Source organism: Malania oleifera, chromosome 11, assembly GCF_029873635.1.
Source record: "Malania oleifera isolate guangnan ecotype guangnan chromosome 11, ASM2987363v1, whole genome shotgun sequence".
Classification (NCBI taxonomy): domain Eukaryota; kingdom Viridiplantae; phylum Streptophyta; class Magnoliopsida; order Santalales; family Ximeniaceae; genus Malania; species Malania oleifera.
Genome location: NC_080427.1, coordinates 51,685,467 through 51,713,308, shown reverse-complemented (window position 1 = coordinate 51,713,308; position 27,842 = coordinate 51,685,467). Strand labels below are relative to the sequence as shown.

The window sequence follows — 27,842 nt, the reverse complement described above, 5'->3', positions numbered from 1 at the left end:
GAGAAATCTTGGACAGGTTTCAGATAAAGGATTGTAATCCTGCGAATACATCGTCTGAGTTTAGTTTAAAGCTAAACAAGGATGATGGAGGAAAGAAAGTTAACAGTACTCTTTACAAGCAGATTGTGGGGAGCTTAATGTTGTTGACTACAACAAGTCTTGATATAATGCATGTTGTAAGTGTCATTAGTAGATACATGGAGTGTCCAACATAGGTTCATCTTTTGGCTGCAAAAAAGATTCTTAGGTACTTGCAAGGTACTAAAGAGTTTGAGCTGTTCTTCAAAAAGGGAGAAAAGTCAGATTTATTTGGCTTTACAGATAGTGATTATGCAAGAGATTTTAATGATCGAAAAAGCACATCTAGGTATGTTTTCATGTTGGGAACAGGAGTTGTTTCATGGTCATCAAAGAAGTAGCCAATTGTCACATTATCAACCACTGAAACTGAATTTGTTGCAGCAACAGCTTGTGCTTGTCAAGCTATCTGGCTGAAGAAGATTCTTGAAAAGCTGCAATTTAAAGAAGATGAGCCTACTCTCATTTACTATGACAACAATTCAGCAATAAAGCTCTCAAAGAATCCTGTTCTACATGATCGAAGCAAGCAAATAGATGTGAAGTATCATTTCTTGAGAGATCTCACGAATGATGGAGTTATTAATCTGGTTTACTGCAGAAGTGAAGACCATATTGTTGATATTCTAACGAAGCCTATCAAATTTCCAACATTTCAGAAGCTCAGGGAGTTACTTGGTGTTTGCAGTTCAAAGGACTTTATCTGAGGGATGACGCTGCAAAGTTTGAGTCTTATTAAACTAATGTTATGAATGGAACATCAGTTTTAAGGGAGGGTTTGTTGAATAAATTAGTAGCAACACATTAGAATGTATTTTGTTTATTGCCTAGCTTGTAGGAAATAGTTAGCATGATGTTAGTGGTGTCTAGGAGTTGTTTAGCATGATGTTAGTGGTGCCTATTTTTGTGCTTGTAACCATTTGTTTTTTAGCCTATATAATGACCGTTTTCTTATCAATGAAGTGTGGAGTTTTCAGAACTCTGCTTCTCCTTGTTTTTAAATTTATCGTTTTCTTCTTCCATTTTACATCACGTAGAGCTCCTGAGCCTTCTATACACGAAACCTCTCTATGTTCTAAAACCAAGCCTTATCTCCTTGTGGAGCAATTCAATATGATTGAGTCAAGGCATAGTGTAATCGTATTGTCATATGAGGTATTTTAGGATTTCAAATGGGTTTTATATGCATATTATAGTCAAGAGTCGAAAGCTTAAATTAGTTTTCGTTTGATGATATAGTGAAAATTGTGCAAAGGCTTTGTGAACATAGGTACACCGTCGAATCACGTAAATTTGTTGTAATCTCTCTCTTTTGATTTTCTCTATTTCATATTGTTGTTTGTGTACATAATTTTAAAATGTGACAAAAATAATTAGGAAAGAAAATTTGTTCAAATACAAATAAAAATTAAGAAAAATTAAGGATATGTTCGGATCAAGAATTTGGTGGGAAAGGAAAGGAAATGAAAATGAGAAGGAAACTCATTTTCTATTATATTTTTCTCTTTATATCAAATACTACTAAAAATAAAAGCTTGTTCTAATGTAATTAAAAAATTAAAAAAAATTAAACATGAATGATGTATAAAACTAAATTTTTATTCATTGATTCGATATATATCATCTTTTCTTTTTCAATTTCTTTAATAATCAAACATGAGAAATCTGATTTCTTTATATTTTCTTTTACTTTCCTTTCATATTTTTTTTTAGTTTCAAATGGGAGCCTAAAAGTTAATGGTGAATGAAATCCATTTTATGTCCATTGATATATTAATATACATTCTTTATCATTTTCTTTAAACGATGAAAAAGTAGATTCTTTGCTGTTTTCTTTGTCTTCTCTTTTTCCAAGTTCCAAACAGGTGTTTTGGGTAGTCGTTTAAAACTCCAATAATATGCTCTCGAAGGTATTCAGAGCTCAGTTCTGACGGAAATATGTCATCTTGTTTTTTAGGTTTAAAGATCAAACAATGGTAAAGCACAGCAGCACTACATGTCAATGACACCATGTAACTCTAGCAGCTGAATATGAAATGAGTGGACGACCAAGCAAGGCCTACAACTTACGTTCTCATGCTGATAATAGAAGAATGACTACACAGACGACATATAACAGGAGGGGGAAACCCCAAAATAAACAGAAAACTAATAAAAAAAAAAGATCAAGCAAACTACCCGTCTACAATTTCGAGTTTTTTCCCATTTTATTATTAAGAATAAATAAAATATTAAATAATACTCTGATTGGGAAAAAAATTTTCAAACTAATGCTTACGTAATCTCGCAGCTTGATGCTGCGAGATTTAAATTGATGGGCTACTAGAAAGGCAACGTGTGGTAAGGAGAGAACCAAATCTTGCAGCTCCAAGCTGCGAGATTTAAAGAAAGTAGCCACTGGAAATCTAACACGTGGCAGGGTGGAGCAAATCTCGCAGCTTGGAGCTGCGAGATTTAGGGTGACGCGTGGCACAAATTTCGTCGGCCATGGACTCGAAGATCTGTGCGCTGGACGCCTGCAATCCCACCAATGGCGACGTAGGCAACCCACCGAACGGCTCCGCCACCGCAATGCACAGCTCCGTAGCACCCTCCGTCGTTGCGTCCTCCGAGGCCACCCTCGGCCGCCACCTCATCAAAATCGGTGTCAACGACGTCTTCTTCGTCCCCGGCGACTTCAACCTCACCCTCTTCGACCACCTCATCGCCGAGCCCGGCCTCAACCTCGTCGGCTGCTGCAATGAGCTCAATGCTGGGTACGCCACTGACGGCTACGCCCGCTGCTGCGGAGTCGGAGTCTACGTCGTCATTTTCACTGTCGGCGGTCTCAGCGTTCTCAACGCGATCGCCGGAGCCTACAGCGAGAACCTGCCCCTTATTTGAATTTAAATTTGCTAGATTCTTCTTCCTTCTTTTTGAAATTCGTTCTCAAAATCTTATTTTGGGGATGTAGATTGAGTAATCAAATGGGTCTAGAGGCAGCAGTAAAGGCAACAGCAAAGTTCTTAAGCAAAGAGTGAAACCTGTTCTGGTTGGCGGGCCAAAATTGTGGGTGTCCAAGGCGGCCGATGCGTTCGTTGAACTGGCGGATGCTTGCGGCTACGCCCTTGCGGTGATGCCGTCGGCGAAAGGGCTTGTGCCTGAATTTTAGTATATCAAGTATTATTACAACAAATCTTGCAACACGGTGCTGCGAGATTTGTGTCACCTGATCGCCGGCTTTTCCCCTTAAATCTCGCAACTCCAAGCTGCGAGATTTTTTCTCCTCCGTGCCACCTTTCCACTGCCACGTGTCAACTTCTTGGTGGCTGCTTTCTTTAAATCTCGCAGCTCCAAGCTGCGAGATTTAGTTCTCTTCTTGCCACGCGTCGTCTTTCCAGCGGCCCATCAGTTAAAATCTCGCAGCATTAAGCTGTGAGATTACGTGAGCATTAGCTTGAGAATTTTTTTCCCAATCAGAGTATTATAAAATGGGAAAAAACTCCTACAATTTCCATAGGAGGGTGTGCGTGCTACTGCTGCATATACAATCAGAGGTAGCACCCCTGTAGAGACAATTACCAAAGGGTTTTACCAAATGGTCAAAAGCCAAATGTTTGTGAAAATCAAAAAGCCATGTACAAATCCTAAGCACATGTAACTGGCTAGGGTCTATAAAACAGAAGCAAAAACCCCAAATTTCCATTGATAGAATCCAAGCCCAACTTGCTAAATCACTTCTACTCTAAAATTGTACAAAATGCAAATCGTTAGAAAGCAAAATGCTCAACTCTAAGACGCCTTCGCAAAGATATTTTCTGCTAGACAACTTCTCCATCGATCTTTCAACTTTCTTGATGGTGATGCGAGGGCCAACTTATACAAGTTCTCAGGTGATTCAACCTAGACAACACATCAAGCAATTTCGTTGAAGTAGGCAAAAATTTCAAGGAAGTAGTCATCTTGATCAGCAAACCATTTGTTGCAGGTTCATAAGACATGCTTCATCCTTTAGGGCCATTTTGGATCAACAACTTGGTTTAGAAAAAGGAAAAGAAGGAAAAATAATTGTCATTATATTTTCTTTCCATATCAAATACTATTAATATATATATATATATATATATATGTATATATATAATATAATTAAAATTTAAGAAAAATCAAATGTTAATATTGTGTAAAAATAAAATTTAGTTTGTTGATTTGGTATAATTTTAGTTTCCTTTTCACTTCCCTTGATAACCAAACATGAATACATTTTCCTTTCCTTTCCTTTCCTTTCCTCAATATTTTCCAAATTCCTAATTGGGCCTTTGGGTCAACAGATTTTTCCTGAGTGGGACCTGTTGCTGCATGCTTAAGTTGTTCCTTTCATTGCAAACTGAGATCCTTTGCTTGGCTAGGAAAATGCTCCCTGGAGAATGCTCCTGAAACAGGGAAACAACCTAGTGGCATCTTACGATGCAGCTCATGTAGCTAAATGAGTGCTTCATGATATTTTATTTCCAATCGCTCCACTGTAATATGTTTGAGTGGCATCCATTTCAGGAAGGAATCGCATGTTTAGATCATTTGTCATAGTTAGCCTAACTGTCCCTTCAAACATGAATCTTTCATTTGTTGAAGAGGACCATCCAAAGGATGCTTTTTAAGAGGATTGCCCAGCCTTCTAAGATACACTTTTCCACTCCATGATTATGACAAATTTGAAAACTGCGGAAACTTCAGTTATCAATCTCAGATAGAAAGGACATTTTTTGCAGTCCAAAATCTGACGAGTAGGTAAACATCCCTGGTGGTCAGCTTAGGTCCCAAAGTATTGCTCCAAAACATTCTGTGTTCATGTATGATGTATACACCCTTAAATCTATAAACTAGCTCTGCATCATTTAGCACAAGTTCCAGGTCAGGAACAGAACCCTCCTTCCTCATTCTTGACTCCAAATTTCTCATCCCCCAGAAGTTTGTTGATATTCTGGGTGAAGTCTATCACCAGCTAAGAAGCTATGGACCTTGCCACTAATTTCAACCACACTCTGCCCAAGCATCTTCCTCAAACCATTTGACTTTATTAGAGTTCTAAGTTTTGACATGCTTTTCCATTCCCCATCTCCAGCATATATATTTGATAACAGAATGTAATAGCCTGCATGTTTAGGATCGATCTTGAACAGGTTTTTTGCTGCAATCTCAGCAGTCTGAATATTCTGATGGACTTTACATGCACCAAGCAAGGCTCCCCAAACATGAGGCCCAGCTGGAACTGGCATTTGGGTGATAATGTCCATAGCATTGTCTAACTCTCCAGTGCGGCCAAGAAGATCAACCATTATTCCATAATGTTCTGAATTAGGCTTCAATTTGTAGTCATGCACCATCATATTAAACATCTCAATCCCTTCTCTAACCAGACCTGCATGGCTACAAGCAGACAAAATTGAAAGAAATGTAATACCATTAGGCATAACTACCAAATCACTAATCATCTGATTGAATGTTTTTAGAGCTTCTTTTCCATTCCCATGAATTCCATAAGCTGCAATCATTGAACTCCACACGACAACATCTCTTTCAACAATTCCATTAAATAGCTTGATAGCATTATCTAAGCTACCACATTTAGAGTACAATTCAATGAGTGAAGACCCAACAAAAATATTATCATTGAAGCCACTAATAATGACAAAACCATGAAGGCAAAAAGCTTGCGAAAGTGCACCAACTTCTGAGCAAGCTGAGAGAATCTTCACCATTGCAACAGCATCAGGTTGAATTTCATTAGACAGCATATTGCGGAAAACACTAATTGACTCATATGCCATTCCATTTTGAGCATACCCACTTAACACAACAGCCCAAGAAACGGCGTCCTTCTTCGGCATTCTTTGGAAATGGCCAACTGCTTTTTCAGGGGACAAACACTTCATGTACATATCAATCAAGGATGTAGAGACCGAGAAATCAAACTCAAGTCCTTCCCGAGCAGCAAGCTCATGGATCTTTTTCCCCTCTTCCAAATTACAAGAAACTGCACATGCTTGTAATGCACCAACAATGGTAATGGAATTGGGTTCAAATTTCTTATCAATCATTTCATTGAAAAGATTTAATGCTTCAACAGCAGCATCATTCTGAGCATAACAAGCAATCATAGAGCTCCATGAGATCACATCTTTTTCCTGCATCATCCCAAACAAATTAACTGCAAATTTCACACATCCCGTCTTCGAATATAAATTCAACAATGAATTGGACAAAGATACATTAGTATCAAAACCCTTCCGAAACACAAAACCATGAACGCAGCTTCCCAACTTAAGACTCAACAACTGAGTGCAGGCAGAAACAATACTAACTAGAGTCACCATGTCCGGACCAGCTTGCTCAGCCATCCCCATTTGCGAGAAAAATGCCAGTGCTTCTTTGGGATTGTCGTTCTGTTCATACCCAGTAACCATTGAAGTCCACAGAACAATGTCTGGTTGACCAAATCCCTCAAAAACTTTTAAAGCTTCACCCATTTGCCCACATTTTGAGTACAACTCAATCAACGCAGAACCCAAAAACATGTCCGAACTAATTGTACCATTCTTCTTGACAAGCCCATGGATCACTCTGCCATGTTCTAGCGCCCGTAACCCCGCACATGCCTTTATTGCAATGGGTAATGTGAAATTGTCAGGTCTTTCCTCAATCCCCATATGGCGGAAAAGGCGCAGAGTTTCTTCCCATTGTTTCTCTCTGCAATAACTCTTCAGTACAGCATTCCACAGATAAACACTTCGGTGAGGCGTTTCGTCGAACACCCTGCGTGCGAGATCAAGAGACGCGTATTTAGCGTAGAGGGTGTTCAAATTAGTGGCGAAGAAACTGTCATGGGCAAGCCCAGCTTTGAAGATTTGAGAATGCAACTGAGCAATTGATCTTCCATTGTTACATGCACCGAACAGATTTGTAAGCAGCTCTATCCTTTTCATATAGGAAAGGATTGGCCAAAATAAATACTGACAATAATAGAATCAGAGAGTGACGACGTCAGAAAGTTTAAGAAAAGATGAATGATCAGGAAATGCATTGTCGTCCTCAAATCTTAATAATATGAACTGCACCATGCTGATTTTTCTTTTTCCTGTATCATCGAACAAATGCTCTACAATTATATGCATTAATGATCGAACTCCACAAGACTTACAATATCTTGGCACACGTGTGGTTCACATTTTTAAATTTTTTTTTTAGGAATCATGGATAGGGAATAGTTTAAAATTTTAAATAGAAATTATTTATTAAATTATATATGTATTTATGATTTATAAATATTTTAATTATAAGATAATTTGTAATTAAGGATAAGAGAATCTACCAACACACATTTTGAAAGCTAAGATTTAGAAGGTTAATTACATTGTGAATGAAACTTATATTTTAATTTTGTTTTGGTTACCTAATCTTAGTTTCTTGTAGTTGGCATACAAAAATAAGACAATAAGCATATTTTAAAATAATTAGGGAAATTATTATGCGATATGCACAAGAATATGCAAAGACTACCATTAGACAGAAAGAGGGGAATTTACAATTTTTCAATCATTATAGGTGTGAATTAAGGTTTTACTTTGAGTCTATATTTTTACTCTATATTGATGAATTTACTATGGATAACCAAAATAAAATTCCGTTTGGAAGCATGGATTTCAAACTTTAAATTTGAATTTGAGTGAATTTGAACAAATTTCAGTATAATTTTATATTACATCATATTTAAATCCAATACAAATCCAAATCTAAGGCTTATCCAAACATAGGATTAGGTTGTATTGTTTGTAGATGATATTGTCTTGATTGACAAAAGTAGGAGTTAAGGGGAAAATTTAGGAGAATTGCTTTAGAATTTAAATGTTTTAGGATAAATAAGAATAAGATAGAATATATGAAATGTAATTTCAATAACTTAGGAAGTAGTAGAGATGATTAAACTTGATAATCAAGAAATTAATAGCATTTGTAGATTTCGATATCTTTGATTTATTATATAAGTAGAAGGAGAAATTGAAGAAGATGAAATATATAGAATTTAAACAAGTTGGATAAAATGGATAAGTGTGTTAAGTGTATTATATGATCATAAACTAACCTTAAAATTAAAAAGAAAGTACTATAATAATGCTAAAGGCCAACTATGCACAACTAAGAGATAACATGTACAAAAGGTACAAGTTGTCGAAATGCAAATGTTAAGGTGAATGAGTTGTATAATATTAAAAGATAAATTAAGGAATGAATATTTTGAGAATTCCACTTGTGAGTTAGTTCTATGTACATTGAAAAAAAAATGAGTGGATGATGGGTGCTTATATACATGGTTGGACCCAAGACCTAATAGGCTTAAGCTTTTGGGTCAAGTTAGTGCTCACTCATGTATATAAAGCTCACCCATGGACTCTTCCGGTGCTAACAAGTGGTATTAGAGCCAACAGTTTGTAACTCTGGTGAGCGACATCATAAAATTTGAGACGTGAAGCTAATAATTCTCCAAACATGCTAACAGTTGAAGGACCAAGTGTGTGACTGAGGTTAATAAGAATCATCTAAGTTGAGGATGGATCTAAATAGAGTCAAGACGTGGGAGGTAGGATTGGTTCGGAGGCACGTGGAATGCAATCCGAGGCACATAAAGCGCCAATGGTAAGACCCACTTAAGCAACTGTTGGGGAATTAGACTTACTCTCATAAGGGAGACGGTTTCTGTTCAAGGGAGAGCATTTGGAACTTACAAGTGAGGGAAAGATTATTGAAAATTTAACTTGTGAGTTTGTCCTACATTGGAAATATTGAGTGGATGATGGGTGCTTATATACATGGTTGGGCCCAATACCCAATAAGTTTAAGCTTTTGGGTCAAGTTGGTGCTCACTCATGTGTATCACCCATGGACTCTTTCGGTGCTAACAAAATATATACATAATAATTTAGGTATATTTGGTCAAAGGCAAGATAAGAGAGAGAGAGAGAGAGACGACTTAAATGGTTTAAAAATTTGAAACATTGACCTAGTAGCACATCTCTAAGTTGGAGTGGATTAATTATTATTTTTTACATGAAAAAGATAAGGGTGTGTCTAAAATAACTTGGAATGAGGTAGTAAGAAATGATCTAACAGTTCTTAATCTAGTGAAGGAAAATGCTCTTAATTGAATAAATTGACAAAAAAGAATTCATGTAAGCGATTTCAACTAATAGGACTTAAGGCTTATTGTTGTTGATGTTGTATACCAAATTTAGAAACTTATCTCAATTTTAGAGATTTGTTAGTTAAAATTTATATGAAATGTTTTCTAAGAAACATTTCAATAGATAAACCTTGTATTATATGTTGGAGGGCTTAAGACTCGAATCTTGTGAGGAGTAAAAGGGGTATGGTATGAGAGATAATTTACCATTTTGCGCTGCAAACACACTTTCTTTAAACATTTCCAATCATTCGGTAGTTGGAAACAAAATTGTTAAAAATAATGTTCTTTTTAGGAGGGTAAAATCAAAGTATAATATCAAACAATCAAGTGTAATTATTGAGTTCTATGGTAGTGATTTCAATCAAGTTAATTATAGTAACCCTACTATTGTGAAAAACTATGCTACATGTGTTCAAGACTTTGAAATTAAAAAATAGGACCAATATAGACTTTCAATTGACATGCCTTGTCCAAATAAGTATATGTTTATTTATAATATTTTTTTAAGTTACGTTCATAATTGAAAAAAAAAATTTATTGGACAATTACACCCAATCTTGCATATTTAGGCATAAATTTCACATTTACATTTGTGTTGAGCTCTCTCAAATACCACAGAGTCTGATATAACACAAATTGATTGAGATATGTTTGTCACATTAGTCACAACTGATTTGAGATATGTCTACCACATTTGTCACAACTTATAGGTAATCATAATTGTTCTCTATAGTAGAAAGAAGAATAAGAAAAAGTGAGTAAAAATATTTTTAAATTCAACTGTTTTCATGATGGCCTTCTCAAAATTAACTTTTTGAAAATGGAAGGTGTTGACTGAGACAATTGCTTTTAATAATTAAAGTCTTTTTTTTTTTTGTGCATCTTTTTAATTTGGTGTTGCTATCAATATTCCAAGGAAGTGGTGACACAATGACCCCTAAAAAAATGGGAAAAAAAATTAGTTTTGAGGGAAAAGAAGAAAGAAATTAAGAGATTCATAGCCATAATCTAGAAAATGGAGAAACTAAAAAGTTTGAAAAAATATAGGGGTTAAAAAACTAGGTTCGACAATGCCAAGTAAAGTAACCTAATAGGGTGGGTGAGTTTGGTGAACATTTAATTTTATTCAAAAAATTCAAATAATCTGCACAATATAAAAAATGTTAAAAATTAAAAGATTAAGTAGACTCCACTCAAACCCAATGTCTACTGACGTTTCTCAAGAGAGTCCCCTTGAGCTTCTACGTACTATAACATTGATGACTACGAAATCATCATTATAAGAGTCGATTTTCATGAGCTATCCAATCACTGGTTGAACAAGTTTCATGTACCCAAAAATAAAAAAAGAAACAATTTAACTCAAGAACTTTTTGTCAAATTGCACAGAATCTCACAAAAGGAGGACATTTGGTCAGTACACTGACAATAATTTATTTCATCTTACTGAGAGGTGTCTCACTCCAATAAATATTTCAACATTTCAGGACCATGAGGGGATCGAGCCTAGAGCTACAAGACAGGATATAGATAGTATTATTTAAAGTAAGTGTTGGTGAGGTCGGTTATGTATGTAGTGATATTTTTTATACATCTGGGGGTCGTATTGTAGTATTAATTTTTGGAGAGTAACTTATGTAATTATGATGACAATAGTGCTCTGGTATTGTATTTGGGATATTATATGTATGATTCCGCTGCATGGTAGGAATATGTGATGAACAAGTCAAACCGGTACCCACTTAGGGTTCGGGATGGCATAGCATGGTATCATAGTTTAATATGTGGGAAAATTACATATATAGTATAGTTTTTGGATCACTACAGTTTGGTATTAGAGCTTAGGTTGCTAGGTTCTGTGGACTTTAGTGCACAACAGAAAACAATACTAGAGTATAGGAATGGATCTTGGTGAAGGTAGGAAATGGGTAGATCAAGATTTTTGTGAGTCAATACTGGAGGATAAGATTGGAATTTAAGGTTTTGTCTCGCAACCTGGAGGCAAGAATGTCGTGGTGGTTTCTGTGATTTTCCTGAAACGACGATTTCAGGAAAATCATGGTAAACTATCGTCAATTTTTTGTTTCTGAGTTGTAAGACTAAACCTTAAATTGGGAAATAAAGACTTTAAGTTGATTGGTTGTATGAGGATATCTTATGGTTCTTAGTTAGATAAATGTATTAGTTGTGTTATGAAGTTAGGAATCTTATACTATTTTTTTCTATTTTCAAAATGGACCATGGGAATAGCAATGCACATGCTGGTGGTGGTAATGATGCGGGGCCTTCCAATATGGGCGACAGTGATTCTGATGTAGTATTCTGTAGTGTCACCCAGCAAGTTATGGCAACGATAGCAAAAACTTTAGGGGAACAAGGCTACCCACCAGCTCACCAGGGCTGCACGATTGAGCAGTTCACCCGTATAAATCCCCCATCGTTCTCAGGATGAGCCGACCCATTTGTGGCAAAGAATTGGGTCCAAGAGATTGAGGAGACATTGGCACTTCCCTTGCACCGAGGAGCAAAAAGTGTCGTTTTTTACTTTTAAGATGTCAAGGGAGGCTAAACGCTGGTGGAGATCAGTGAGGTTGCTGGAGGAACAGAGACCAGTACCCATAGCTTTGACCTAGAGCTGCTTCAAGGAAATATTCTTCGAACGGTACTTCCCCACTACTACCAAGAATGCTAAAACGGTAAAATTTATGAATTTGATCCAGGGGCACCTGACGGTTCAGCAGTATGCAGTTAGATTCATTAAGCTCTCCCGTTTTGCCCGTACATGGTGCCAAATGAGGAAAAGAAGACGAGGAGATTAGAGGGAGGCCTGAGACAAAGTATCTATTAGTAGGTGGTGGCATTTCAGGTTCAAACCTTCTCAGAGTTAGTAGATAAAGCCATAGTGATAGAGACTAGCCTACAGAGAGGTGTTGGTATGCAGAATTAGAGGAAGAGGCTCGTACCTCCTGAATTTCGAGTGGGTACCAGCCGGGGTCCATGGAGGAGAGATAGATACAGTGGAGAGCAGAGATAGGAGGTGAGGTGTCGAGTGTCCCCTACTTGCCCTAGATGTAACAAAAATCATGTTAGGGAATGTCAAGTTGGGACGAATAACTACTATCAGTGCGGTAGACCCGGTATTGTGGCACAAGACTGTTGTGTGCCGCCCAGTAATATGTATGCTCCTTGATAATTCTAGCGAAACAACCAAACACTCGAGCCGGCCAGTAGAGGAATACTACCCAGACGCGGGTTTATGCACTAAACATGGTTACAAGTATTATAGTTATATTTTTAGTTAGATCTGTTGCTTTGTTTGATTCAGGAGCAACACACTATTTTATTTTTAGGGAGTATATCAGACTGTGTGGGATGGAAACTCAATTGTTAAACACCGAATTATTGGTAGCCACACCAACAGGAATAATGGTAAAATGTAGAAAGGTGCTTAAGGATTATCCAGTGGGTATTCAAGGAAAGATATTGCCCACTGATCTTGTAGTGCTTGATATGCACGAGTTTGATGTGATTTTGGGAATGGACCGGTTAGCCACCAATTATGCTAGTATAGATTGTTATAAGAAAGAGGTAGTGTTTCAACCTCCTAGGGAACAGAAGTATAGGTTTGTTGGGTCAAGTGTGTGCTCCTCACCACAGGTATTGTCAGTCATTCAGGTGAGAAGGTTACTCGTGAAGGGATGTCAAAGGTACTTAGCTTATGTGAAGGTAGCATCAGAAGGAGAACTAAAGTTGGAAAATATCCCTATAGTGAGGAATTTTCTTGATGTGTTCTCAGAGGATCTACCAGGGTTGCCTCTCGATCGTGAAGTCGAGTTCGCTATCGACCTATCTCCGAGAACAGCACCGATTTCTAAGGCTCCTTACATAATGGCTTCAGCAGAATTGAAAGAACTAAAGGAACAAATACAGGAATTATTGGTCAAGGGGTTTATCAAACCTAGTGTGTCATGTCATGCCCCGAACCCACAGATTGGCCCCAGGTATGATTTTAGTAACCTAACATGTCTCTGTATCATTTAAAACATATATGATACCATACTGAGTGAGGGACCGACCCCGTGGGGTAGACGTACCCTATACACATTCACATACACATACATACACATCACATACACAGCGAAAATGTTCTTTTTAATACATACAACATACCACACCAGATTCTATACATAACTAGAGTCTACGCTCCAAAATACCATACTTACCCTGGGTGTCTACAAAACCCAACAATGACAACCCGATTACAAGATCTGTACTTACACAAGTACTATACGTAACTAACCGACAACCACGCTCCTGTTATTCTAGGACGCTAGTGACGGCTACTCGAAGAACTTGAAAAATATTTGTATAATCAGGGTGAAACACCTCTTAGTAAGGAAGAAAACAGGTTATATTAGTGTGTGACATACAAGTGTTATTTTGACATAAAATATAACACGATACAATACCAGTATTTTTACAATCTAGTTCCAGTACATACGATACAAAACATATGGTCAGTGTCGTCACACTCTTCGGCCGAAATCGGACACATTACATGGAGCACCCGATAACCTGGCATTAGCCGAAGCCCCACAATGATATCGTTGCCATTCCGGTGTCAACTCACACCCATTGGTGACCAATCGGAACAAACGGGTGATATTTCACACCCTCGGATATAGAGTCGGACACTCTCGCCCATGATATTTAGCTGAAACATGGCGTTTCACAATACTTGGAACAATTTGGAGCTCATGTTCCTATACTTCTCAGCTTACGGTAATTAGTCGTCACAACTATTTTACAAACCTGGAACATTTTACATACAACAGTTCATTCCACACTTACTTGGTATACAACAAATCATATTGTTTTCATTTCTAGAATACAGTTTAATACAAATATAGGTACGGTCATCTCAATATCACAATTTTATACAACATACGGTTTTCCAATAGAAATAGAGATGATACCCAAAACCCCCAAATTTTCCTAAAAACTATAACCCGAAAATCCCGTATTTTCACCCAATAGATTTTCCCAAATAAGTAGCCAAATCATACATACAATCATAAACTTCATGTTTACTTATTCCGATTTAAAAAATAACTGATATAAATAGAATCCCCTTACCTTAACCCGAAAACCAAAACACGAACTCTACAGCTCCAAAATTACGAACCGAGTTCCCAAAACCTAAACATCAAAGAACTATACTTCACTATAATTCCTACTACTACATATATACTGAAACAAAAACAAGATTAGACCCTTACCTCGGTTTTGGGTAAAAACCCAAAAATCCTCGAAACGATTTTTTGATATGCTATCCTCGAAGAGATTCCCCTCCTGATCCACGTAGCAACGTTGGATTGTTGATTTCGGCAACAAACGGCTTGAAATCCTAGGAAGAGAGAGAGAGAGAGAGAGAGAGAGAGAGAGAGAGAGAGAGAGAGAGAGAGAGAGAGAGAGAGTGAGAGAGAGGTTTTTGGTTTCTTCTTCATTAAGCAAAGCTAAAAGATATTTATAAGCAAGTTGACCCGGCCAGACTCATCGACGAGATGACGTCCTCGTCGACAGGGTGTAGAAGGAAGTTCGTCAACGTCAAGGGGAACTCGTCGACAAGCTTGAGATTTCAAGATTTCCCAAAATTTGTCTGTATCTCCTCGTCGACGAACCATTGAATCTCGTCGCCAAGCTGCACAAGAGACTTCGTCGATGAAAGAAGAAGCCTCATCGATGAGACCTGCTGAATTTTACCCTTTTAAATTTTCCTTCTCTTTTCTTATTTATTTAATACACCTATCTTGGGTCGATTTCTTACAACCTTCCCTCCTTACAAAAATTTTGTCCTCGAAATTTGTAATGTCTCATTTACCAACTCAACAACATACCCAAACGCATACCCGACTATAGAAAGAGCCGGTGGCCACCCACATAGCAGCCTCATCCCAAATGCATAAATAACCTCACTTATGGCGGAGGAATACCATGGTTACATACATATCATCTAGGGAGCTCACAATATTTACTAACTCTCCCAAAGACCAACCAAACAATGTTACTACAATAGTAGAATATTACATACATACATACCCATACCGATTCTGCTACCAAGCTACTACTCAGAACAACTGTGGATATTTTTGGCGTATTTTCATCTCTAACTCCCAAGAAGCTTCCTCAACCATGTGATTCCACCACAGCACCTTTACTAACGGTATCTCCTTGGTACACAGCTTCTGAACTTTACAGTCCAGAATCTGAACAGGTATCTCCTCATACGCCAAAGCATCCCCAATTTCTAAAGATTCGTAACTAATCACATGCAATAGATCCAGTACGTACCTCCTCAACATGGATACGCCACCAGACTCACTCGTTCTAGTACCTTGAATGGTCTGATATACCTCGAGCTCAGCTTGCCCTTCTTCCTCAACCTGATCACTCCCTTCATCGGAGCGATCCACAAGAATATCTTACCCCCCACCTCGAATTCCAACTCAAGGTGGTGAACATCCGTGTAACTCTTGTAGTAACCCGAAGAATAATAGTATTTTAATAATAAGAGAGAGAGAAAATAGATACAGAAATAGAAGGAGGCCGTAGACTTCGTCGACGAACGCTATGCGTTCGTCGATGACATTGCATTTTGGAGATAATATGAAATCATAATTTCAAGAATTTGCCAAGCTTCGTCGACGAACACAGGGTTTCGTCGACAAAGGTCTTCATAATTTCGTCGACGAACACAGGGCTTCGTCGACGAATTTATTGAAGAACTCGTTGACGAGGTGACGTGTCTTGTCGACGAGTCAAGTTGTATAAATAGTAGAAAAACCAGGATATTTTCATTTCTCTCGCCGCTTTCTCTCTCTCTTACGACTCTCTCTCCCTTCTCTCTTCATTTTTGGCCCCACCAGTAGCCGGATCGACGATCCGAACTACCACGACGCTCCTGGCGGAGTTCTCTACGCATCTACCGGAGCAGATCATCAGGAAATCAGAGTTGGAAATCATCCCAAATTCAGGGTAAGCCCTTTTAGCCACTTTTTGGCCTCATGGTAGTTATAGGATATAATGTAGGTAGGAAAATACTGATGTTTAGTTCTGGAAAATATTGGTTTCAGGGTGTTTTCTAGGAGGCCCTGCGGGTGTTAAACTTGTATTCCCTAGGGGCTTTCCACTAGTCAGGTAAGAGAAATATGTTATGCTAGGAAAGTTCTGAATATTATGCAGTTTATTTATTTACGAAAATTATATATTTTAGTATGGTGTGGCTTATGATTATGTATATAGTACGGAGATATGTTTATGAATTTAGTTTCATGATTTTATGAATTTCAGTATTATGGTTATACGAACTTCAGTATCATGATTTTTTGGATTTCAATACCATGATTTTACGATATTTTAGTACCATGATCTATGAATTTCAGTACCATGATAACACGAATTCCAATATTACGAATATGCAGTTCCATGTTATGATTATTTAGATTTCACTACGTTATGCAGTATCATGGTTATTTCAGTACTTCAGAATCATGGTAAATCAAATAGACATGTATATAGAAATATATTATACGATATCAGACCCTGTTGTGCAGCTACAGAGCACGGTACCGTTGCTACAGATACTATGTTACTTTATGAGTGCAACCACCTATTCAAATATATGTGGTACGATCGACCACCTAGGCCCTAGAAGAGGTTAGGCTCCCCATCCAGATATGGGTTAAGGAGGGCAGGTCGACTGACGGAGTTCAGTGATTTATTCCTGATTGGCCAGTCAGGGTAAATCCAGCCTACGGGCCGCACAACCTCGTCATGAGGGGCATGTCATGACACAGATAGCCATAGGGAATAGTTTCAGTTACTATTACTTACGTATTGATTTACAGAAACAAGGATCCTACTATATACACTAGAAGTATTTTGAATTATAACCATAATACTGATATGTTAAGCAATAGGGAAAAGGGGTGGTGTGCTTTATTACTTGTTCTGTACCTTGGTACGCAATTATTCATGTTTATATAAAACAGATTTCATGATATATAGTAGTTCATTTGCCACACACTAGTAATAGCATATTTCTTCTTACTGAGCGTTGGCTCATCCCAGTGTTGAAACATTTTTCAGGTGATCCAGTTAGGCGAGCGGACCAGGCTCGCAAGTAGAGGGGCGTCTGTAGTGCCCTGTCAGCAAAGTGAGTACAGAGTAGAATTTTTTTGTATTAACCCTAGCTAGTTTAGGGTATTTTTGGGGAAGAGATGTATTTATATTTTGGGAAAACAGTGATATGCATATAACTCTGGTATTATATTGTATGGATATGTTTATTATGATTTACGCTTCTTGCTGCTTAGGTTAATGACGTAGATGGTATCTGAGTCTATATATATATATAAAAATCATGATAATTAAGCAGGTTGTTACAACTCTTCTGCCAACTCTGAGCTGATTTAATCCTATCCCTGATCAAACCAACCTTTTCATAAGCCTGTTGCACAAACTAAAACTTGTCTTTCATTGACCTCATCCCAATACAGAGGAGACCAACACTGTTTGTGGAAGGATTTTCAAAACTATCGAGTCCTCTGACACTGTTGACGAGGAAGATTGTAAAGTTTGAGTGGAATGAGGATTGTGAGCAGAGCTTCCAATAATTGAAGCAGCGACTTGTCACTGCACCAGTTTTGATTATTCCATCAAGAGATGGTGGATTTGTGATCTACAGTGACGCGTCTCTGAGAAGACTTGGGTGTGTACTAATGCAACGAAGGAATGTTATTGCTTATGCTTCTCGGAAACTCAAAGAGTGTGAGAAGAACTACCCTATGCGTGATTTGGAGTTGGTTGCAGTGGTTTTTGCATTGAAAATTTGGAGCCACTACTTATATGGTGAAAATGTGAGATATTCACAGATCACAAAAGCCTGAAGTACTTCTTCACACAGAAGTAGTTGTATATGAGGCAGAGGAGATGGCTGGAATTGATAAAAGATTATGATTGTACCATCAGTTACGACCCCGGGAAAGCTAATGTGGTAGTCGATGCCTTGAGTTGGAAGTCAGGGAATGTCTCAGTATCAGCAATGGTAACCCAACACCAGATTAGGGTGGATCTAGAAAGGCTTGGTGTGGAACTAGTAGAGGGGAGTCATCAAGAGTTTATTGCGAGTCTAGTAGTTCAGCCCACTTTACTGGAGAAGATTAAGACTGTTCAGATGAAATATACAGAGCTAGTAAAGATTGTGGATAAAGTGCAAAGTGGGCTGGGCACATATTTTAGTATCTCGGATGATAGAGCTTTGAGATTTCATACTAGATTGTGTGTACCTAATGATGTTGAAATTAAAAGAACTATTTTGGATAAGGCACATCGTTCCCTCTATACAGTGCACCCAGGAAGCACTAAAATGTATAGGGATCTGCGGGGATCCTTCTGGTGGAATAATATGAAAATAGAGATTACCTGATATGTAGAGCAGTGCTTGACATGTCAATAGGTAAAGACTGAGCATCAAAGGCTGACAGGACTATTGCAACCACTTCACATTCTTGAATGGAGTGGGAGCACAATTCCATGGACTTCGTCACAGGATTGCCACCAGCACTACATGGGCAAAATGCTATTTGGGTAGTAGTAGACCAAGTAAAAAAGATTGCCCACTTTCTTCCAATTAGGAACTACTACTCCATGAATCGGTTGGCAGAGTTGTATATTCTGGAGATAGTTAGACTTCATGGCGTGCTAGTATCCATTGTTCTAGAAAAGCTTGCAAAGAGCCTTGGGATCTCAGTTGATGTTCAGTACAGCATTTCACCCCTAGACTAATGGACAGACGGAGCGAATAATTTAGATATTGAAGGATATGTTATGTGCTTGTGTATTGGATTTTGGAGGGAGTTGGATCCTGTATTTGCCACTAGTTGAATTTGCTTACAATAATAGCTATCAGGCCAGTATCAGGATGGCGCCGTATGAAGCATTATATGGTCGGAGGTGCTGAACTCCACTGTGTTGGGATGAAGTTGGTGAAATAAAAATTATGGGGCTAAGAATTGTACAACAAACTTATGAGAAAATCAGAGTTATTTAGGAAAGGATTAAAACAGCTCAGAGTCGACAAAAAAGTTATACAGGCACTCGCTGACAAAAGCTGGAGTTTGGTGTATAAGATAATGTAATCCTAAGAATTGCACCAATGAAAGGAGTTATGAGATTTAGGAAGAAGGGTAAGCTAAGCCCTAGGTATATTGGACCGTTCAAGATACTAAAAAGAGTTGGTCCAGTTGCCTATAGGATAACACTACCCCCGACACTATCTAGGATCCATGATGTGTTCCATGTATCTATGTTGAAAAAGTACATCCTGGATCATTCACACGTGATAAGCTACGAGTCCTTGCACCTTAGAAATACTCTATCTTATGATGAAGTGCTGGTTTAGATCTTAAACTAGAAATAGCAGGAATTATGCACCAAGAAGATCCCACTGGTAAAAGTGCTCTAGCATAATCACGTAGTTGAGGAAGCCTCATGGGAACTAGAGGAGGAAATGTGTAATGACCTGATTTTTCATGCCATTTTTTTTTTCCACATTAGTATATAAACTGTAAAATTTCACTACTATAATATCTTCTAATAAAAACCAAACCATCATCACGGACCAGATAGGGACCGTGGAATTTGAAATTCAATAAACTACCTATGTAGCGGAAAGCAGAACACATATAACCATCTCAATATATACAATACCAGAGTGTTAGAATTTTTCCAAAATATGTATACACAACTATTCCCAAAATACCATCATTTGGACCTAAGGACTACTCAAAAATGACTTCCCAAAAACACTCACCCTATAGATAGGGCAATACTGTAGTCCCCTCTATTTGCGAGTCTGATCTGCTCATCTAACTAGATCACCTGAAAAATGTTAAATCACTGGGATGAGACAACGCTCCGTAAGATGAAATATGCTATTGCTAGTGTGTGGCAAATGAGTTTATATAATTGTAAAATCTGATTTAAAAGTACCATAAATAACTGAGTTTGAGAAAATAAGTATAATTAATACACAGTATAATTCATACCTATGTTGCTTAACCTAAACTGTTTTTTTGAATATTCTATTCATAATACTTCTAATATTCATAGGTATGTCTACAGTTTCTCTAAATCTGGATACATATATAATAATTGAGAAAACTTCCCTAGATGGATAACTGAAAGTCATCATTTAACCCCTCATGACAAGGTTGTGCGGCCTGCAGGCAGGACCTATCACTGGCTGGCCGACCAGGATAAGTCAACTGAACTCCGAAAGTCAAATCGGCCTCCTCAACCCTAACTGACGGGGAGCCTGTCCACAACATAGGCACGATCGACTACTGAAAATCCACATACTATCTGAGTTATGTGGTTGCACTCTGAACTAAAAATAGCTATGACACTGTGCTCTACTAACTGAATCTAGTCCATCAGGGTCTGATACTATATATATATATATATATATATATATATATATATATATATATATATATATCTCTGTGTGTGTGTGTCTAACTGACATTTCTATATTACTGTTTTACCATGATTTTGAAATAACCGTAACACTGTAAAATTGATCTGAATAATCTGAAAATCTAAATAACTGACTAAATATTTAAATCTGTATATCTGAACATCTAAGTGTCTGGGTGTTATGATTAAGAAATCATGGTATTCTGAAAATGCTGAAAATATATGTTTCTGTACGTATACTGTAAATCATGAAATCTTTGAAATACTATAAATCATGTTTTTGAATATTCTGTAAAATTTATATCTGTATGTATACTGAAAATTCATCATTCTATAGAATATGTATATTCCATGATATTTTCTGCTAATATACTATAAAACATGGTATTCGAAAACTGTATAAATACTGTACTAACCTGTTACAAGCTCATGCCACACCATTAAATAATTAGATTCACATGCTCTAAAATATGTATTTTCTGTTATGCTAATATTTTATAATATAAATAATAATCTGGTAAAACATATAATTTTTACTGATAACCATACTAAAAATTCCTCGCATAGCATATTTCTCTTACCTGACTATCTAAGCACTAGATGCTATTCACAACTTCACGCGTGCGACATTCATAATTTCACCATCCTAAGATAATACACGTATAATTTCCCAATCAAACAACTGAATTCACCTAAATAATTAACACATACATATTCTCTCCAAATCCTTGTGTGCATAATTTCTAGACTATAAACCATGTATCATTTTACTTGGGTTCCTGAAATATCACCCACTGGGGTACCCAAAACACCCTATTCCTGAAAACATAATACCCTGATTTTACTTCACAAAACTCCAGTATATTCTCATATAATACAAAAGCTGAGCTCAAACAAACTTGGTAATACTAACAATATCCAAATACTCTACTTACCCTGGTTTTGGGATAGTTCCCAAACTTCTCAAATCAACATTTTGCTTTGGCTATGTTGTAACGGCCTGCTATTTATTTTCCAGTTCTTTTTTTTTTATACTATAAAATTTATAATACTCTGGTACCTACTTGATTAAACCAAACCATCAACCTAAGCAGTGAGAAGCGGAATTCATATAAATACAATCAAGAAAATATACAATACCAAAGTGCTAAAATGTTCCCCAGAATATACATATATGACTGTTTCCAAAATACCCTCAATTGGGCTAGGGCTATACATAAATACTCTCAAAAATACTCACTCTACTGACAGGGCAGTACTGAAGCCCCTCTATTTGCGAGCCTGATCTGCTTGCCTACCTGGATCACCTGAAAAATGTTAAAGTAATGGGATGAGACGACGCTCAGTAAGACGAAATATGTTATTGCTAGCGTGTGACAAATGAGTTACAATACTATGAAGATCTATTTTTATATAATCATGTATAACTGAATCTGTAAATATAGTACAAATGATATAAACCACCACCCTTCCCATGTTGCTTAACATATCTATATTTTAGGTTTTTATACATAATACTTTTAATATATATACATATATTCCCTGTTTCTGTGAAACTGTACATACATAATAATAACTGAAAACTTCCTTGGATGGATAACTGTATGTCATGAATTAACCCCTTATGACAGGATTGTGCGGCCCATAGGCATAATCTACCCTGGCTAACTGACCAGGATAAACCACTATACTCCATCAGTCTAATCAGCCCTCCTCAACCCATATCTAATGGGAAGCCTGTCCACACATGGGCATGTGATCGACCTACTTACCACGTATTATCTAAATAGGTGGCTGCACTCTATTTTGTATATAGCAACGGTACCATGCTCTGTAAACTGTATTTGTAATGGTCCATCAGGATTTGATACTATATAATACATCTCTATATATACTCTTTTACTGTTTTCATCATGTTTCCAAAATAACCATAACACTATAACTCTATACTATAAATACTGTAATATTTGTAGCATCTTGATGCTAAAACTATATCATCTGTCTGTATACTCTGTCTATAGAATCTATCTGTATACTCTTAGTGTTATGACATTTAGGAAAACATAATTTTCTATATACTCTGTGTGTATATATATATCTGTGCAATCATTTGAATAAAACTGTATATGTATACGTATTCTGTCTGTATAAAATCTGGAAATATCTAACTATATCTACATTACTTGATATACTAAGAAACTGTATAAAACTCCATATCAGATAATATCTACTCAGGCCACAAATACTTTAAAAACTCATATTCTGTATAATAACTAGTATACATGCATATATATATAAATTTCTACTATAAATAATAATCTGGTAAAAACGTATAATTTATGCTGAAAACTTATTAGAATTGCCTAGCATAGCATATTTCTCTTACCTGATTTCTGCAAAAATCCCCTTACTATGAAGGGTCCTACACCAGCAGGGTTCTCCACTCAACACCCTAAAAAGTATATATCCCAGAGCGAAACATCACTATTTTTACGTCTACAATATTTCCTAAGCCTGCTGGAAAGTCAAATTTCAATAAAAAGGTCTTACCCTGAATCTGGGATGAAATCCAACTTCATCCCACCAACGATCCGCTCTAGCATACTTGGAGAGAACTCCCCCAGGAGCATTGTGGTCACCTCAGATCGTCGATCCGGTGAATGACGGGGCCGAAATCAAAGAGAGAAGAGGGAAGGACCGTAGAGGAGAGAGAAGAGAGGGTTTCGATGAATTTTCTGCGTAAAAATCTTCGTTTAACACTATTTATACTGTGAGATTCATCGATGAGCCACGTCATCTCGTCGACGAGTCTTGTAGAAAGTTCGTCGATGAACCTGCCCCCTCGTCAACGAATTTCAAACTTCCAAAAATCCTCTCTCGGTATCTTCTCGTCGACGAGATGGGTCTTCATCGATGAGGCCCTCTTGCACCCTTGTCGAAGAATCTCCTGTGTTCATCGATGATATTTTCTTGGGTCATTACATCCCAAAGTGCAACGTTGTCGACGAACGCTGCCTCCTTCTGTTACTGTTTCCATTTCTCACCCTCTTTATTATTAAAATACCATCATTCTTTGGGTCGTTACATATGTTGTAGAGAATCTCCCCAAGATCACCGTGGTAGCTTCTGATTGTTGAATTGGGGAGAGACGGATCTGGAAACTTAGAGAGAAGTGATAGAAACTGTATTCTAGAGAGAGAGAGGAAATTCTCGCAGAAAAAAAAGATTTTCGGCTTTGTATAGAAAGCTTATCCACGTGGACTCGTCGACGAGTCAATGAAGGGAGCTCGTCGACGAACACCTTCTCCTAGTCGATGAGTTTCAGGTTCTGAAACAGTCCTTTCGGTAATTTCTTATCGACAAGACACTCTTTCTTGTTGACCAGCTCAAAAGCCCTACTTGTCGACGAGCACTTCTACACTTGTCGACGAGACCCTGCTGAAATCTCTTTTACAAATTCCTTTTCATCTTCTTTCTTTATTATTTAATTACTATAATTCTTCGGGTCTTTACAAAATGCGCCAGAGGTACCCACACTTGTTCAGCGAGGCCTGGAGTTAGACAGATAATGTAATAGTTCAGGTAAGTATTAGTTTGTATGTAAACAGGTTAGGTAGTTGAATATTGTAATTAATTGTAAATCTAAATGATATCGTTTTTATGTCAAGTGGTTTTGGGAGAGTTTTTATGTGATTAATTGTAATCTCCCAAAAACCTGTGATGTAACCACGGTATTCTATTAATAAATTTGGGACGAGGTCGTTATGTGGGTGGCCACTAGCTCTTCCTAGAGTCGGTAACTACATCAATAATTTCCAAATGTGGTATAAGTGTTAGTCAACAAATTTCGAAGACGAAATTTTTATAAGAAGGGGAGAATATAGTAAATCTAAAAAAATTAAAAAAATAATAATTAAATTAATAATTAATATAATATAATATAATAATATTATATACATATATATAGAAGCTTTCACTTCCTGCACATTCAAGAAGTGAAATTGGAAATCAGAGAGCCTCCCCCCAGTGGCTCTCTCTCTCTCTCTCTCTCTCTCTCTCTCTCTCTCTCTCTCTCTCTCTCTCTCTCTCTCTCTCTCTCTCCCTCCTCACTCTTTCTCTTTCTTTTCGATTTCTCCCCAATATTCAACCGAATCGATGATTGGACACCACCACGATGTCCCGGCTTCAATCCTTAGCAAGTTAATCGGAGCAGATTTTAGGTTTGGGCTTCCTAGGCACTACTCTAGGGCCAAGGTAAGGGAAATAAATTATGTCAGTTATTTTAGAAATTCACCTGATTAAATCATGGTATGTTATTACTGGAATATTGTATATGGTTTTCTGAGTAATTTTATGAGTATGAAAATTATGGTTTATTTACTAAATTGTAGTATTTGATTATTAAATTGTAGTATTTGATTAAATTAGATTTTTGGGAATATTTTTGAATTAAGCTAAACTACAAGGATTTGATTAAATTAGATTTTTGGGAAAAACATGGTATTATGAGTTTAAGAAAACCCTAGAAAAGGTTATATATTATTTTTCAGCAAAACTTATATTTTTCTTGGGTAATTATTATATTAAGAATTATTACTCAAATTGTGTGACATGAAAAATGACTATACTATTACAATTAGAATATTTTATGACGATATACAACAGATTATGATTTTATATCAAGTACAGGAAATGCTATTTATATGATTTTATTCTGATTTTAGAATTTTATGAATATGATGAATATATGATATGGCAGTTTTATGCAAAAATTTGACACGACAGATTTATGTTAAGTTATGAAATGACGACTTTAAGCCGAATTATGATGTGATATGCTGATTTTATACCGAGACAGTTATGATATGACAGTTTTATACTAATTACGATATGATAGATATGATATGGCAGTGAAAACATGGTTTATACAGATTTATGAAATAATGATTATGATATGAGATTACGTTATCAGTTATGTTATATAAATTGTACTATATGATATCAGAACCCTGATGGACTAGGTGTGTTCAGAGCACAGTACCATAGCTAGCTAACAAGATTAGATAGTGTAATCCCCTGTGTGCCGACCCGAGAAGTGTTGAGAAGAGTAGGATGGACGGACCAAGTTGGGTGTATAGCCGACAATGCTATCACACTATTCAAAAAGTGTCGCTGTCGGAGCCAATTAGCTCTGTAGTGTTGAGAAGCGTAGGATACCCACTGTGTGCCGACCTAAGAAGTGTTGAGAAGCGTAAGATGGGCAGACCAGGTTGGGTGGGCAATCGTGCGTACTTATGTTATGTTTAACTTAGCTTGGTAGGCCAATCATGGTTAAGTCCAGCCCTTGGGCCGCACAACCTGATCATGCGAGGTTAATTCATGATGTTATGCTAGAACCATCAAGGGAAAGAAAAGGAAGTATCATATGTATATATGTAGCTCTATGAAAACAGGATTATCTATTACGTTAAAGTATGCTTGAGTAGAAAATATGTACCTTAAAATGTATAGGTGTGAGTTATGATTGTTATACAAATGCTTTTCAGTTACAGTTTAATTAATAGTTATGTTTAAATATGTAAAACTCATCTGCTACACATTGACAATAATTTATTCCGTCTCACTGAGAGGTGTCTCACCCCAATAAAGATTTCAACATTTCAGGACCACGAGGGGATCGAGCCTAGAGCTACAGGATAAGACATAGATAGTATTATTTAAAGTAAGTGCTGGTGAGGTCAGTTATGTATGTAGTGATATTTTTTATACATCTAGGGGTCATATTGTAGTATTATTTTTTTGAGAGTAACTTATGTAATTATGATGACAATAGTGCTTTGGTATTGTATCTAGGATATTATATGTATGATTTCGCTAGATGGTAGGAATATGTGATGAATAGGTCAGCCCGATACTCGCTTAGGGTTTGGGATATTATAGCATGCTATTAAAGTTTAATATGTGGGAAAATATATATATATAGTATAGTTTTTAGGTTGCTACATGGTGAAGTGAGAAAAGAAAGGAGGTTGGCAGGGGCTACCTCAGGGCAGCTGATGGTCGTAGAGGAGGGTAGTGATGGCTTGCCCATCGGAAACAATGGCGGAGCGGGCTGAATGTCAGGGTGGCAATGCGTGGGGTGGGAAACGACAGGAAGAAGATGACGAGGACTTGGAATGATATCATTCCAACCCCCTTATTATTTTTACTATTCACTTAAAAAGAAACAACGCGATTTAATTGTGGGCTTGTGAACTCACGTGCCAAATATTTTAATTTTTTTTATTTTTTATTTTTTATATTATTTAATTATATATTTTATAAAAAAATATTATTATTTTCTTTTGAGAAATTTTAAATTTATTAAATTACAAAAATAGGTAAGGTCCTCAAAAAATAGTTAAAATTTTCAAAAGTATCCAAAAATGCCAAAAAATTACCAAAAAAAAAACATAATTTTGTCTCGATTTTCATGCAAAAGCCTAAAATTGTGATTTAGCATTTCAAACTACTTTGGATTACTTGGTGCAGTCAAATTTGGCTAAAAGTGAGTCAAAAAGTAAGAAATAACAGGGCTTTACCTCGATTTGCATGCTTGATGGCGAAAATACTAGGGACGTTGGTTTACCATTTCAAACTAGTCCAGATCAGCTGATGTAGTTAGAATTGGTGGGGAAAGACCAAAAAACCTAAAATGATAGGGGTTTTACCTCGATTTTCATGTTCAAAGTCAAAATCATTGTCAAATCTATTGTTACCATTTTGGACTGCTCTGAATCGCTCAGTGCAGTCTGTTTTGGCAAAAAGGACCAAAAAAGTCCAAAATGATAGAGATTTTATCTCAATTTGCATGTATAAAGTCAAAATCACTGTCGAACCCATCCTTACTGTTTTGAACTATTTCGATTCATTATGGACAATAAAATTGACAAAACCAAAATGAAAAAGGAAGAAACGAAAGGCAAAACACTAGAAAGAGTAAATGACTTTGCCAAAATTAGCTTTAAATGGT

General features: G+C 36.9%; 1 protein-coding gene across 1 annotated transcript in view; it reads right to left on the bottom strand.

The window, feature by feature from the left end:
- The window catches only part of LOC131167526 (uncharacterized), a 29,520-nt gene extending 22,285 nt beyond the window's left edge, over nucleotides 1-7,235 (bottom strand). Inside the window, exons 1-3 of the mRNA XM_058126330.1 lie at nucleotides 5,013-7,235; nucleotides 3,102-3,218; nucleotides 2,552-2,946 (exon numbers count right to left, since the gene is read on the bottom strand). Of these exons, the coding sequence (XP_057982313.1) occupies nucleotides 2,552-2,946; nucleotides 3,102-3,218; nucleotides 5,013-7,037 (2,537 nt within the window). The 5' untranslated portion in view covers nucleotides 7,038-7,235. The remainder of the gene's footprint in view (nucleotides 1-2,551; nucleotides 2,947-3,101; nucleotides 3,219-5,012) is intronic.
- Between the last annotated feature and the right edge of the window lie 20,607 nt (nucleotides 7,236-27,842).